General features: G+C 37.6%; 1 protein-coding gene across 3 annotated transcripts in view; it reads right to left on the minus strand.

Annotated features, from left to right (window-relative positions):
• LOC149787914 (protein O-linked-mannose beta-1,2-N-acetylglucosaminyltransferase 1-like) overlaps positions 1-15,059 on the minus strand; it is a 164,523-nt gene that overhangs the window by 40,660 nt on the left and 108,804 nt on the right. For all 3 annotated transcript variants that reach the window (XM_089974161.1, XM_089974160.1, XM_089974162.1), the window contains exon 22: positions 9,888-10,020. In XM_089974161.1, the coding sequence (XP_089830287.1) occupies positions 9,888-10,020 (133 nt within the window). The remainder of the gene's footprint in view (positions 1-9,887; positions 10,021-15,059) is intronic.

Here is a 15,059-nt window from a genome sequence, read left to right on the forward strand (position 1 = left end):
TTCAACAAAATTTGTTTAAGTTATTTTATAAATGTGTTCATGGAAAATGGATTTCCACAATGGTGTCTGAAAAATGAACAAAACACAAAACTTTACCATGGTACGATGGATTATGGATGAATGGATGGGTAAATGGACAAAGGTAACAATATGTGAGGCAGGCACTTTGAGGCATAAATACAAAAATAAATTAAAATAATTTCTCATCAATAAGGTCATCTTTCTTCAAGGGTAATATGAAACATTCAATTGTCTATGCCTCTGTCTTTCAGCCAATTCATTTGTAATTTCATGGTTTAATTAGTTGCCATATCTGACCATTCATAATATACATTGAACTACAACTAGTGTAAAGCCAGATATGCTATACATCATGTGATGCACTGGTAGATTAGGTCTACACTATTCATGGCAAATCAGGGTCTACATTGTTCATGGCAAATCATGGTCTACACTCTTCAAGGCAAATCAGGATCTACACTCTTCAAGGCAAACTGGGGTCTACACTCTTCGAGGCAAATCAGGATCTACACTCTTCAAGGCAAATCAGGATCAACACTCTTCAAGGCAAATTGGGGTCCACACTCTTTGAGGCAAATCAGGATCTACACTCTTCAAGGCAAATCAGGATCTACACTCTTCGAGGCAAATCAGGATCTACACTCTTCAAGGCAAATCAGGATCTACACTCTTCAAGGCAAATCAGGATCTACACTCTTCAAGGCAATTTGGGGTCTACACCCTTCAAGGCAAATCAGGACCTACACTCTTCAAGGCAAATCAGGATCTGCACTGTTCATCGCAGATCAGGATCTACACAGTTCATGACAGATCAGGTGTGACACGGTTCATGGCAAATAAGGGTTTACACTGTTCATAGCAAATCAGGGTCTACACTGTTCATGGCAAATAAGGGTTTACACTGTTCATGGCAAATCAGGTCTGCACTATTCACTGCAGATCAGGATCTACACAGTTCATGACAGATCAGGGTTGACATGGTTCATGGCAAATAAGGGTTTACACTGTTCATAGCAAATCAGGGTCTACACTGTTCACAGAAAATAAGGGTCTACACTGTTCATGGGAAACAAGATGGCCACTATCACTTAACCGGCTTGAAGCAGCTGTTCCATTTTTTATTGCCGTTTTCATTGATATTTGTGCTTGTTGACTGTTTTCATCTACGTTATTGTGTTCATTATGTATTGGCTGTTAAATTCATATGTGTTTCTTCATCTCCTTGTTTTGGAAATGAGAGCAATTAGACTTTTTCTCAGCTGTCTTGCTCCACTGTTTTTGAACAAACCACCATCACGTGATACTCGCCAGTCAACCCGTTTATGCTACAATGGACCCTCATTAATTGCTTTAAATGATCACTCTTTGGCTCTCCACACTACATTGTGCTCTAGACTAAACGAACTGGGACTACATTCATCATTACCTAAATGTAAACAGAAGCAAAAAAAGAAACGTTGTTTCAAAGCTGGCCAGCGTAGAACAGGAAGAAGAATTCCAGTTATCTCCCTTATTTTGGCTCACCAATTTTAAAATAAATCGACCGTTAATTTAGATAATCTAATTCAAATCCCTATTAATTAGTCAACCTTTGTGTCAACTATCCAGGAGATACCTCTGCGTACTGTATTATTCAATGCCCAGTCAGTAGGACCACTGGAAAAGCGCACAGAAATAGTTAATTTTATAAACGACCAGAATATTGACCTATTTTTCCTGACAGAAACATGACTAAAAACATCAGGTGATGAGCCCAAGTGTGCGGATCTAACACCCACTGGTTACTCCACCAAGTCGTTCTCCTTTAATTCTTGCAGAGGTGGAATTGCTGTCATCACAAAGAACACCATGATAAAACGTCTTAACCACACCACAACATTCAATTTCGACCACACATCGTTTGAACTAGTCCAAACCACACTCACAATGGAGCAAAGGTCAGTCCATTTTTACTGCCTATACTGCCCTCCTCCTAGTACAAAAAACAAGCTGGCTGACTCTCTCTTTTTGGAGCAATTTCTGAATCTCCTGGACTATGGAAATTAAATAGGTGGCAACCTGGTTATGCTTGGAGATTTCAACTTTCACTTTGACTGTCCCCGAAACCCAAATACATCAAAACTCATAGATTCCATTAATGTTTTCAACCTGAAACAGTCAGTTAACCAACCCACCCACAAACACGGTCAGATTTTAGACTGGATTCTTCATAGACCTGATGATAACATTCTACGGTCCTCCCTGGTATCCCATGATCTTGCATCAGATCACCTCTGCATTATATGCCATCTTGACTTATCAGTCTCTAACCGTCCACCTTTATCTGCTACTAAGAGAAACCTCCGTATGATAAATAGAACCAAACTAATGCATGACATCCAAGCTAACTTAACAACTTGCTTACCTCCTACCACAGAACAACTCGATAACTGCCTGCGTTCATTGCTTGACAAACATGCACCAGCTACCAAGTGCAGAGTATCAATTCAAAAGTGTTCTCCATGGTATAGCATTGTTAGGGACCAGCTTTGCACTGCTAAAAGAGACCGCCATAAAGCTGAAAGGCTTTGGCTTCCACCAGACTCACTATTCATAAGCAAATCTATGAAGCCTCTGAGAAGAATGTCACAAATATAGTCCATGCAGCGAAATAAGCCCACTACACAAATAAGATCATGGAAAGTTCCAGCTGCAAAGAGCTCTTCGAGATTACTAACAAGCTAATGTCAAGGAACAAATCTACACCACTTCAACTACCTTCTCTCCAGTCGACCTTCTGGACATGTTTGCAAATTTCTTCTGTGACAAAGTACAAACCATTAGAGATAAGCTTGACACCACAATTTCAATTGACGCGTTGTCACCATACAGTTGGGATACAGAATTTGAGCAACAAGTATTAGCAGCATTTGAACCTGTCTCTATGGATTTCGTACGTACAATCCTGATGAAGAGTGCACCAAAGTCATGTGAACTTGATCCAATTCCAACATCACTGCTGCTTGAGTGCTTAGATCCAGTATTGCCATCACTAACTGATGTTATTAATACCTCTCTCTCATCTGGGGAATTTCCATCATTTTTCAAAACTGCCATTGTAAAGCCTCTGCTGAAGAAACCAACACTAGACCATAACGATTTAAAGAACTACCGCCCAGTTTCTAATCTCCCATTCATATCAAAAATCTTAGAAAAGGTTGTTCTATCCCAGCTTGTATCTCATCTAAATTCAAACAGTCTTTTTAGCAATGTACAATCTGCATATCGCCCTTGCCACAGTACTGAAACTACTCTTCTAAAAGTAGTTAATGACATTCTCTCTGCATTGGATAGCGGAAAGATTACAGTCCTCACCCTCCTTGATTTGTCTGCAGCATTTGACAAATAGACCATGATATATTACTTCACCGTCTCCAGCATGTATTTGGCATTCATGATACAGCCTTACTGTGGATCAAGTCCTACTCAATCAACAGGACACAAATTATATCTGCAAAAGGAATACACTCCAGCCCAGTTGATCTATGTTGTGGTGTCCCACAGGGGCCTGTTCTTGGACCTGTTCTCTTCATTATGTACACTCAGTCGCTCTCAAGTGTCACAGATCATCATCCAGTGTCTCACCAATTGTACGCTGATGACACCCAAATATACAAATCTAGCCACCCAAATGAAGTTGATGCTACCATCCAAGGTGTAGAGAGGTGCATTTCTGATGTGAAATCATGGATGACATGTAACAAGCTGCAGATGAATGATGATAAAACTGAGGCTATTCTGATCACAACACAAAGACTTTCTCATTCACATCCTTTACCTCAAGTAATAAATATCAGCAGCAGTAACATTAAATTCACATAATCAGTACGAAACCTAGGTGTTACTCTGGACAGTACTTTCACACTGCACCAACATGTCATGAACATATGCAAGGCTGCATATCTTGAGATGAGACGCATCAGCTCAATTCGCAAATATCTTTCAGTTGATGCCACTAAAACACTTGTGTGTTCATTAGTACTTTCAAGACTGGACTATTGTAACTCAATTCTGTCTGGTTCATCTCAATATCTGCTCCAGAAACTTCAAAAAGTTCAAAACACAGCTGCTCGGATCATACTTAGAGTACCACGATCAGAGCACACCTCCCCACTGATCTGTACCCTACACTGGCTATCCATTCGATCCAGAATCAAACACAAATTTTTTTCTCTGTGCTATGTTTCACTGTTGGACTCTAGTCCAACATACCTATCCGACCTCACCCATGTGTACACACCAGCAAGATACTTACGCTCCTCTTCTGACAATCATATACTCATTACTCCCACTATGAAAACAAAGTCATATGGACAGCGTTCTTTTGCATACCAGGGCCCAGCAACGTGGAATGAATTGCCCACTGAACTTAGACACAAAGACACAGTGATCACATTCAAGAGGGCTCTCAAAACTCATTTATTTCGACTGCAAGAACAAACGTAAAGACCTAATAATGTTTCCTACCTTAAATATTCTCAGCATGTTTTTTTAATGTTTTCTAATTTCATGGTGTTTGTTTTTGTAATCATATCATTATATGTTTTTTATCTTACAGGTGTTGTCTAATGTTGTAAAGCGCTTAGAGCTTCTAAAGATTATGCGCTATACAAAGTCCTCATTATTATTATTATTATTATTCATAGGAACTCATGGTCTACACTTTCATAGCAACTCACGTTCTACACTGTTCATAGCAACTCATGGTCTACACTGTTCATAACAAATCAGGGTCTACACCGTTCATGGCAAACCAGGTCTGCATTATTCACTGCAGATCAGGCTCTATACAGTCCATGGCAAATGAGGCTCTACACTGTTCATGGCAAATCAGGCTCTACACTGTTCATAGAAACTCATGGTCTACACTGTTCATGGCAAATCAGATCTACACTACATTCCTTAGCAAATCTGGCTCTACACTGTTCACAGTAAATCAGGGTCTACACTATTCATGGCAAATCAATTCTGCACTATTCACTGCAGATCTACAGACATGATTTTGGTGTTCCATCAAAAAAGCTGAAAGGGAGGTTTGGGGGTCCTCCCCCAATGGGGTATCAAGGGGCAGTGACCCCGATCCAGGGGTCCAAAGTCACCCAGCCAAAAATGCATTTAAACTCATAAAAAACTGCTCCTGGTGTAACTTATGATCATAAATTAAACCAAAATAATCATTTGAAAAACTAATAAACTTACCAAAAATGTTCAATTTGACTTCAATAATTTCACAATATTTACTGTCACATGAATTTCTTCTCCAATACTATTGATGCTAAAGTCATTTCATGTGCATGTCAGTGTTCACATCGTAATTAAGTCACAATAATTTGTCCATTTTTGCAGCAAAATACATTATACTTCTCTCTTGTCATAACAAATCTGTAAAATAAACACCCAAGTACATCAACTATATACAAATAATCACATACATTCACTTGTCTTTTTCTCCACTGGACACAGCCTGTTGATATGCCAGTCGAGTTCTTTTTGCGGCTTTGGCAAAGATTTCTTTAGCCTTCCTTTTTGTCACCACTGACTTATTTGGCTCAATGTGCAATCATTTCCTTTCCTTCTCAACGACAGCCTTTTTCCTTTCTAGCTGGTACTTGTATTGGCGACATGCAGTACCAATATTCTGACGGAGGGTTACATCTGTTCTCTCATATAAGAAATCTTTCTTCTTATAGTAATTAACTGCACCTTTTCCAGATGCATTCTGAGCTTAAATTTTTTCCTTATGTAGCTTCTTTCGTAGGTGCTGTTCCAAACTCTTCCAACCGCAATTAACGTAATTCAGATCTTTCTTGCAGAGGTCTCAAAATGCCAGTCCTCTAGCACTCAGTTTTCTTATAAACTGTACAACTAAATTTTCTGTCAACTTTTCACTCCAGCCATTCCCATTTCCATATGTTTTTTAAACCTTTATCTAAACGTTTCATGTCATGGTCTCTGTCAACAACTCATGACACCATGCTTTGCAAGCATGCTTCTTTTTTCTATTACCATCAGTTTCCATTACATTGGATGAATTTAAACTTTTGACCAATCAGAATACTCTTTATGAGAGTCATGTGCTAACTAATATATGGAATGAATAATTTACAAGGGTCATTGTGAAATGGGACTGGACAGACCGTTTATAAAACCCCGTTAAAAGATGATATAAAAAACAGACTATATCAAGAAAAAACTGATTCAAGTCAGGAGAAAAGCGGAATTCCGCTTTAAAACGGAGAAAAATCATGTCTGAGATCAGGCTCTATACAGTCCATGGCAAATGAGGCTCAACACTATTCATGGCAGGCCATACACTTTTTCATGGCAAATAAGGCTCAACACTATTCATGGCAGGCCATACACTTTTTCATGGCAAATCAGGTTCTACATAGTTCATGGCAAATCAGGCTCTACACAGTCCATGGCAAATCAGGGTCTACACAGTCCATGGCAAATCAGGCTCTACACAGTCCACGGCAAAAAAGGCTCTATACTATTCATGACAAATCAGGCTCTACACAGTTCATGGCAAATCAGGCTCTACACAGTCCATGGCAAATCAGGCTCTACACAGTTCATGGCAAATCAGGTTTTACACTATTCATGGCATATCAGACTCTACACAGTTCATGGCAAATCAGGGTCTACACAGTCCATGGCAAATCAGGGTCTACACAGTTCATGGCAAATCAGGCTCTACACAGTCCATGGCAAATCAGGCTCTACACAGTTCATGGCAAATCAGGCTCTACACTATTCATGGCAAATCAGGTTTTACACTATTCATGGCATATCAGACTCTACACAGTTCATGGCAAATCAGGCTCTACACAGTCCATGGCAAATCATACTCTACACTATTCAGGGCAAATCAGGCTCTACACACTTCATGGCAAATCAGGTTCTACATTATTCATGGCAAATCAGGCTCTACACAGTTCATGGCAAATCAGGCTCTACACAATCCATGGCACATCAGGCGCTACACTATTCATGGCAAATCAGGCTCTACACAGTTCATGGCAAATCAGGCTCTACATAGTCCATGATAAATCATACTCTACACTATTCATGGCAAATCATACTCTACACTATTCATGGTAAATTAGGCTCTACACAGTTCATGGAAAATCAGGCTGTACACTATTCATGGCAAATCAGGCTCTACACAGTCCATGGCAAATCATACTCTACACTATTCGTGGCAAATCAGGCTCTACTGTTAAGTATATTTGGTTTAATGTATATCTGATTTAATTGTTTGTAAGTTTTAAAATCTTTCTTTTTTTTAAACTTTATTACATGTCAAAATAATGTAGTTCTGTTTAATAGGAACTCGTACTTTTTCCAGAAAATAGTTTGACCTTGACTGTTCATTTCTGTAAACATAAGGCTGACCTGGTTCCCGACCTTAATTCAAATTTAGTAACAGTGATGTCAACAAGTCCTTTTTTATTTATTTTTATTGTGGGAGTAATAAGAGTGAGATCAAGGCTGTATTCGATACATGACCCTAGGCTTGTAAATAGTTTTTAGTGAAGTAAACAAGTTTTTTTATTTTTTATTCTTAGAGTAAAATGATTGGTTTTTATCAAAATCATACTGGGGCTACATGATTTCTTATATGTAAACATGATCACATGATCCTGTTTCGTAATTCAGGCATTTCCGAAACTACACATTAGTCAGTGTTAATAAGTGATGCTTAGAGAGAATTTAGTCAGTCTGGGCTTAAAAACGCTTGATGTCAAGTCGTTTCATTCTGTTGAAGCCAGTTTTCGAGTTATATGTTAATTTTTCTTCAGATTATTTGGATTCAAAAGGATTAATTCTTTTTGCCTGGAAATATACATGTGCTCATACAGAATTCTTGAACAAAGACATTTCTTAAAAATTTTATTTGGATTTCCAAAACTGGAGGATTAATCATTGTGTTTTACAAGGAACTGTAGACAACCACACTATACAGGATACAGCATACGTCGTCTTCCATCTTGGATTATTTGTCAGGACTCAAACTTGAATTCATTAGAACATTTCAATATTAGGACTTCTAAAATTTTATTTGTGGATTATTTTTGGATTTGATTCTTAAAACTGTAAGTTCTTATTTTTTTTTATTTTTACAGTATTTTTCCAGGGAAATAAATAATTTGTTAAATATTTCAAAGCTTGTTTGTTTTCACTCTTTCTTGTGTTGCTGTTTATTCAAGCCTAAACATATAACATAAGACTACATAGTTCATGGCAAATCAGCCTCTACACAGTTCGTGGCAAATTAGGCCCAACACTATTCATGGCAAATCAGGCTCTACACAGTCCATTGCAAATCAGGCTCTACATTATTCATGGCAAATCAGGTTCTACACAGTTTATGGCAAATCAGGCACTACACAGTTCATGGCAAATCGGGCTCTACACAGTTCATGGCAAATCAGGCTCTACACAGTTTATGGCAAATCATGCTCTACACTATTCATGGCAAATCAGGCTCTACACATTTCATGGCAAATTAGTCTCTACACTATACATTCAACTGATAACTTTAAGGTAGTCTCTTTATTTCAAAATCAACTATGATGTCACTTTTTATATACATGTATTATTGTAGCACTATGAACTTGAGGGCACAATTGTGGCAAAATCACATTGATGTGCCCTTCTGTCTCTTATTAAATCAAAAAAATAAAATGTACTTATATGGTTCTAATAATCATGTGTAACAAAATGATAAAGTCAATGAAAAGGATAAATAACCTTTAGGAAAGCTTCAGTGACTTATGATCAGTGTCATAACTGTGTCATGTTGAAAACTCTTCACTCACCAACATACCATTTCTTTGTAAAATTACAAAGAAAAAAGTCTGACATTCAATCAGTGAGCAAATTTGATAAATTTTATTTACTCAGCTATTATTTTGTGGGTAAATTATTTTCCCATACTTTTCTATATAAATACCCTTACCTGGGGACAGGTATTCAACTGAGCGAAGTGCAAGAAAATGCACAGCAACCTATAAGTTGTAAGTAATTTAGGATTGCTTGGACCCTTTCCTATGTTAAAAATATAATTTTTTAAAAAAACATTTAATACTCAACATTTCCGCAATCATCTTTTTGTGAACTGGATTGACTCTGATCTGCAGACATACTCAAGGCAATAACATTCTCCCTCAACAGTGATGAAAGTAATGACTACCACCCACCTTCTATACAATGTTTCTTTATACACACTGTAATATTGTTGCAGGTAATAAATACCTCAATCAATGGAAGTTTTGTGACTGTATGCATGGGGATGAAGAAGATAGAAATATATAGGATCAGAGAGATCTGAATCATAATGGAAGGGATTCGCAATGGAGGTGGATGATGAAAGGGGGTTATAAGTCTACATAAATATGACAAGGCAGGAAACATGCCAAGACACTATGCCATATTCCTGCCATTTTAAAGTTTTCATTCCAACAAATACAAAATGTTATGCCAGCCATGACTTGAACTAACAGATTCCTTATTTCTGTTATCAATAACTAGGATTTTATCTTGCCTGCAATGTGTAATTCTTGCTTGTTACAGTTGAGCTCCCCTTCAATAATTAAGTTCCATGAAGCCTGTACCTAAGTACTGTCCACAGCTAGCCTACTCAAGGATGATAGGATACATGAATACTTTTAATAGAATATAAATTGTAATGAACTAAATATACACACTTACATCTTTCCCTATTGATTCTTAGTAGATAGGCTGGTAAAATGTGTTGACACATTGACAACCAATCTGAATTTTATAACAGGTTAAAAAAGTCCAATTAATTATTTACTCACCTGTCTGAACAACAGGCCTTCATCTTGCCCTTCATATATTTGTCAAACACTGATTTTTTCAGCATAAAGGCCAGGCCAGGAAAATCCTCAACCCTGTATACAAGGCTCCTGTTACCAGAGGATGTCTCAAAACCTGCAATGCAATGACTACATCAAATATTCATTTTCCAGCCTCTTTCTACATTGAACAGTCATTCTCCAGTGTGTTTCTACAGAGAATATTCATTCTCCAGTGTGTTTCTACAGTGAATATTCATTCTCCAGTGTGTTTCTACACTGAATATTTATCAGTGTCTTTCTTTCGATAATAAATTACCAAATCAGTCTTTAGAAATCTATCCAAAATTTACCATTTGAAACTCACATACTTATCTTACTAAATTCATCCAGAAAAGTGTGTGTAGGTGTGAAAACCATCTACTTTAGTACTTTATTAAAATCAGAAGAAAAAAGATGCAAATGAGGGGTGGTCAATACAGTTATGTATATTTCTACAACTTTCATATGTATTTGCCTGCCTTAGCAGGGGATGCTGAGATACCCTCTGTCTGCCCAGCAGTCTGTATGTACATTACTATCTATCCTCCTAAGCTAGTGATTATTCATTTTTGTAGTTCTATCCCACTTGGGACAACTGTCTGTGAAATTGTGGGGGTACATTATTGGCTCCTTAGGTTACAAGTAGGGTTTTTTTAAAGGTAAGATATACCAAAATTTCAATTACAATTACATTTTTCAATATTTTCCAATCATGCTTTACATATGCAATTACTGCATTAAGATGCCTCATATATGTCATGAAGTTCACACTAAGACCCCTTGGTCACTGTCTTTGTGTTCGGTAAAGTGGAGGAGGGAGCGAAATATGGTGATGGGGTGGTAGATTATGTGATAAAAAGCATCAAGGTTTATCATGGCAAACAACTGCAACTGCTCTAGTTTCTTATTCTTTAAGTTGATAATTTGTTTTCTCTACAGAAGTGCTATATTTGTTGTGTACAGTACAATCCAGTTAATCAGGACACTTTTATTCCTAATGCTTTCATTCTGGATTACCATGGTCCCCCTCATGAATGGCACCCCTGACCAGTGGCTACCCACTCTTTAAGTCCCGAATCCCTTGGCACCCACAAGTTTGTTTTCAAAAGTACCCATGAAGAAGGACCACTCCTCAAACGCGACCAGTGGCAAACATATAGCTACACAAATGTAAAATTTACCCCTCACAAGTGGACACATTTTATTATTAATATGTGTCCAGAGCCAATATTTAATTATGGTAAGGTAAGTAATCTGATTATCTTTCATGATGTCTGTTCCTGGGTGTCAGGTTATCGTTATTGAAAGAAGTGTTGGCTACAGTACATGTACCACTAAGGTTATTATTGTATCATTAATAGTGACATTTGCTGGAAATAGGGTCAGCAGTGTTTTGATAGAGCTTTGGGCTTTTTTTAAACTTACAATTACAACCGACGTAATTGTCAAGATCATAAAATAGTCAAGACAGGCTCAAAATAGATTTTGTGGATTAACACACACACACACACACACACACTATAGAAACAATTAACCTTGAACAAACAGCGTACCAGATAAAGACCGAAAAATCATGTATCACTTATTTTATAACAAGGAATTTCATTTACAGAAGTTTAGTCTGCAAAATTAAATAACAGTACTGTGCAATTCGCAACATAGGAATAAATCATTAAAACACTTTAATATGTCACCACTAAATGAAGAAACAATACTTTAGAAGGAAACGTAAAAGTTACTTGACAAAAACATTTTATATTGGGAAGACTCAAATAAACAAGATCGTAAAAGATTAGAATATTCTATAGCAGTGGGAAAATGAAGTAAATGGAAATCAAAATTATTATAAATATGGAACAATGTATGTACCAAGATTTAAATGTTACTGAATGATTTTGCAATGCGCATGACAACAATACCCCACTCACATTTCAAACCTGAGAATAAGAACTATTAATTCATGTCACCTTGAAAAAACTCAGATTTTAAGACAGGAAGAACGTTTTAATAATTAATGCTACTTTCAAATGAAGATTTTATAATAAATGCTTTAAGTTATATGTAGCTTTCCTACTATATACACAAATACACATGTCACAAATATAGTCCCCCACTGGAAAGGCTACCTGTCTTATAAGGCCACTTTCCAGGTGCAGAAGGGTTGGTCGTATAAGAGAGAGACCACTGTAATAAGGAATCCATATTAAAGAATCATTTTGACAATCACGGAAAATAATATAATCCATTATGTGCAATGAAGAGGGCTGGTGAAACCCATGGGTTGAAATTTGTGTGCAACAATGAGGCTCTACAGATTTCAAATTTTGACCCAGAGGGTGAGATTTCCCTATCTCACAACAATTAATATAATCTGTTTCTTTTAATTTATTTCTCATGGGAAAAGTGTTGAAAAGAAAAGGATGGCAAATCTTTGGTATAAATATAACTTTAAAAATTATTTTTAAAAAAAATGTATTTTAATTAGTGAAAGCAAAATAAGTTTAGGTAACAATTTCTAGCAAACATAAAAAGTGACTGCTTTCAGTATGCAAAATTTGTCTTTCCAAAAATATAGAAGCAAGAAACACTGCACATGTTCATGGCATCATAAGCATAATCAGTGAGTGCTCTCATATGGGTTAAGAGTATCCTACACGCCTTTCTCACATACTAGGTAAATTGAATGACACACAAATATGTATGAAAGAAAATCTGTTCCCAATTACACTGTACTAGACTTTTTGTATTTGCATCATATTTAGTAACCTACACTTCGCAGTAACCTGCGCACCTGATTTTGTCTTATTTCAGTATGCTGTCTTATTTCAGTATGCTGTGAGCCCAGTTTATATGATCTCAGTATGCTGCATGACTCATTTGTCTTATTTCAGTACGCTATGTGCCTGATTTGTCTTATTTCAGTATGCTGCATGCCTGATTTGTCTTATTTCAGTATGCTATGTGCCTGATTTGTCTTAGTTCAGTATGCTGCATGCCTGACTTGTCTTATTTCAGTATGCTATGTGCCTGTTTGTCTTATATCAGTATGCTATGTGCCTGATTTGTTTTATTTCAGTACACTATGTGCCTGATTTGTCTTTAATCAGTATGCTATGTGTCTGTCTTATATCAGTATGCTACGTGCCTGATTTGTCTTATTTCAGTATGCTGTGAGCCCAATTTATCTTATCTCAGTAAGATGCATGCCTGAATAGTCTTATTTCAGTATGATATGTGCCTAATTTGTCTTTCTTCAGCATGATATGTGCCTAATTTGTCTTACTTCAGCATGCTGCATGCCTGATTTGTCTTATTTCAGTATGCTATGTGCCTGATTTGTCTTAGTTCAGTATGCTGCATGCCTGATTTGTCTTATTTCAGTATGCTATGTGATGTTGTTGTGGGGTTTAACACCATTTTTCAGCACACGAAAGGCTATATATGGCGGCCAGTATGAATGGTGGAGGAAGAACCTGGAAAACCGCAGAAATAACCACCAACCCACAAGAAGCTACTGGCAAGCTTTCTTACATACCCACATTGGCATAAGCCGAGACTCGAACCGGCGCAGACAGAGGTGAGATGGCAGTGATCCGTAAAGGAGAGCGCTTTAGACCACTCGGCCACTCAGGGCCCCGGTATGCTATGTGCCTGATTTGTTTTATTTCAGTATGCTATGTGCCTGAATTGTCTTATTTCAGTATGCTATGTGTCTGATTTGTCTTATATCAGTATGCTGTGAGCCCAATTTATCTTATCTCAGTAAGATGCATGCCTGAATAGTCTTATTTCAGTATGATATGTGCCTAATTTGTCTTTCTTCAGCATGCATGATATGTGCCTAATTTGTCTTACTTCAGCATGCTGCATGCCTGATTTGTCTTATTTCAGTATGCTATGTGCCTGATTTGTCTTAGTTCAGTATGCTGCATGCCTGATTTGTCTTATTTCAGTATGCTATGTGATGTTGTTGTTGTGGGGTTTAACGCCATTTTTCAGCACACGAAAGGCTATATATGGCGGCCAGTATGAATGGTGGAGGAAGAACCCGGGAAAACCCCGGAAATAACCACCGACCCACAAGAAGCTACTGGCAAGCTTTCTCACATACCCACATTGGAATAATCCGAGACTCGAACCGGCGCAGACAGAGGTGAGATGGCAGTGATCCGTAAAGGAGAGCACTTTAGACCACTCGGCCACTCGGGGCCCCGGTATGCTATGTGCCTGATTTGTTTTATTTCAGTATGCTATGTGCCTGATTTGTCTTATTTCAGTATGCTATGTGTCTGATTTGTCTTAGTTCAGTATGCTACGTGCCTGATTTGTCTTATTTCAGTATGCTGTGAGCCCAATTTATCTTATCTCAGTAAGATGCATGCCTGAATGGTCTTATTTCAGTATGATATGTGCCTAATTTGTCTTTCTTCAGCATGATATGTGCCTAATTTGTCTTACTTCAGCATGCTGCATGCCTGATTTGTCTTATTTCAGTATGCTATGTGCCTGATTTGTTTTAGTTCAGTATGCTGCATGCCTGATTTGTCTTATTTCAGTATGCCATGTGATGTTGTTGATGCTGTTGTTGTGGGGTTTAACGCCATTTTTCAGCACACGAAAGGCTATATATGGCGGCCAGTATGAATGGTGGAGGAAGAACCCGAGAAAACCCCGGAAATAACCACCAACCCACAAGAAGCTACTGACAAGCTTTCTCACATACCCACATTGGCATAATCCGAGACTTGAACCGGCACAGACAGAGGTGAGATGGCAGTGATCCGTAAAGGAGAGCGCTTTAGACCACTCAGCCACTTGGGGCCCCGGTATGCTATGTGCCTGATTTGTTTTATTTCAGTATGCTATGTGCCTGATTTGTCTTATTTCAGTATACTATGTGCCTGTTTGTCTTATTTCAGTATACTATGTGCCTGATTTGTCTTATTTCAGTATGCTGTATGTCTGATTTTGTCTTATTTCAGTAAGCTGAGTGCCTAATTTGATTTGTCTTATTTCAGTTTTCTGCATACCTGATTTGTCTTATTTCAGTATGCTATGTGCCTATTTGTTTTATTTCAGTATGTTGTTTACCTGATTTGTCTTATTTCAGTATGCTGTGTGCCTGATTTGTTT

The sequence above is a fragment of the Sinohyriopsis cumingii genome, chromosome 11 (genome assembly GCF_028554795.1).
Source record: "Sinohyriopsis cumingii isolate HCF-2022 chromosome 11, ASM2855479v2, whole genome shotgun sequence".
NCBI lineage: Eukaryota > Metazoa > Mollusca > Bivalvia > Unionida > Unionidae > Sinohyriopsis > Sinohyriopsis cumingii.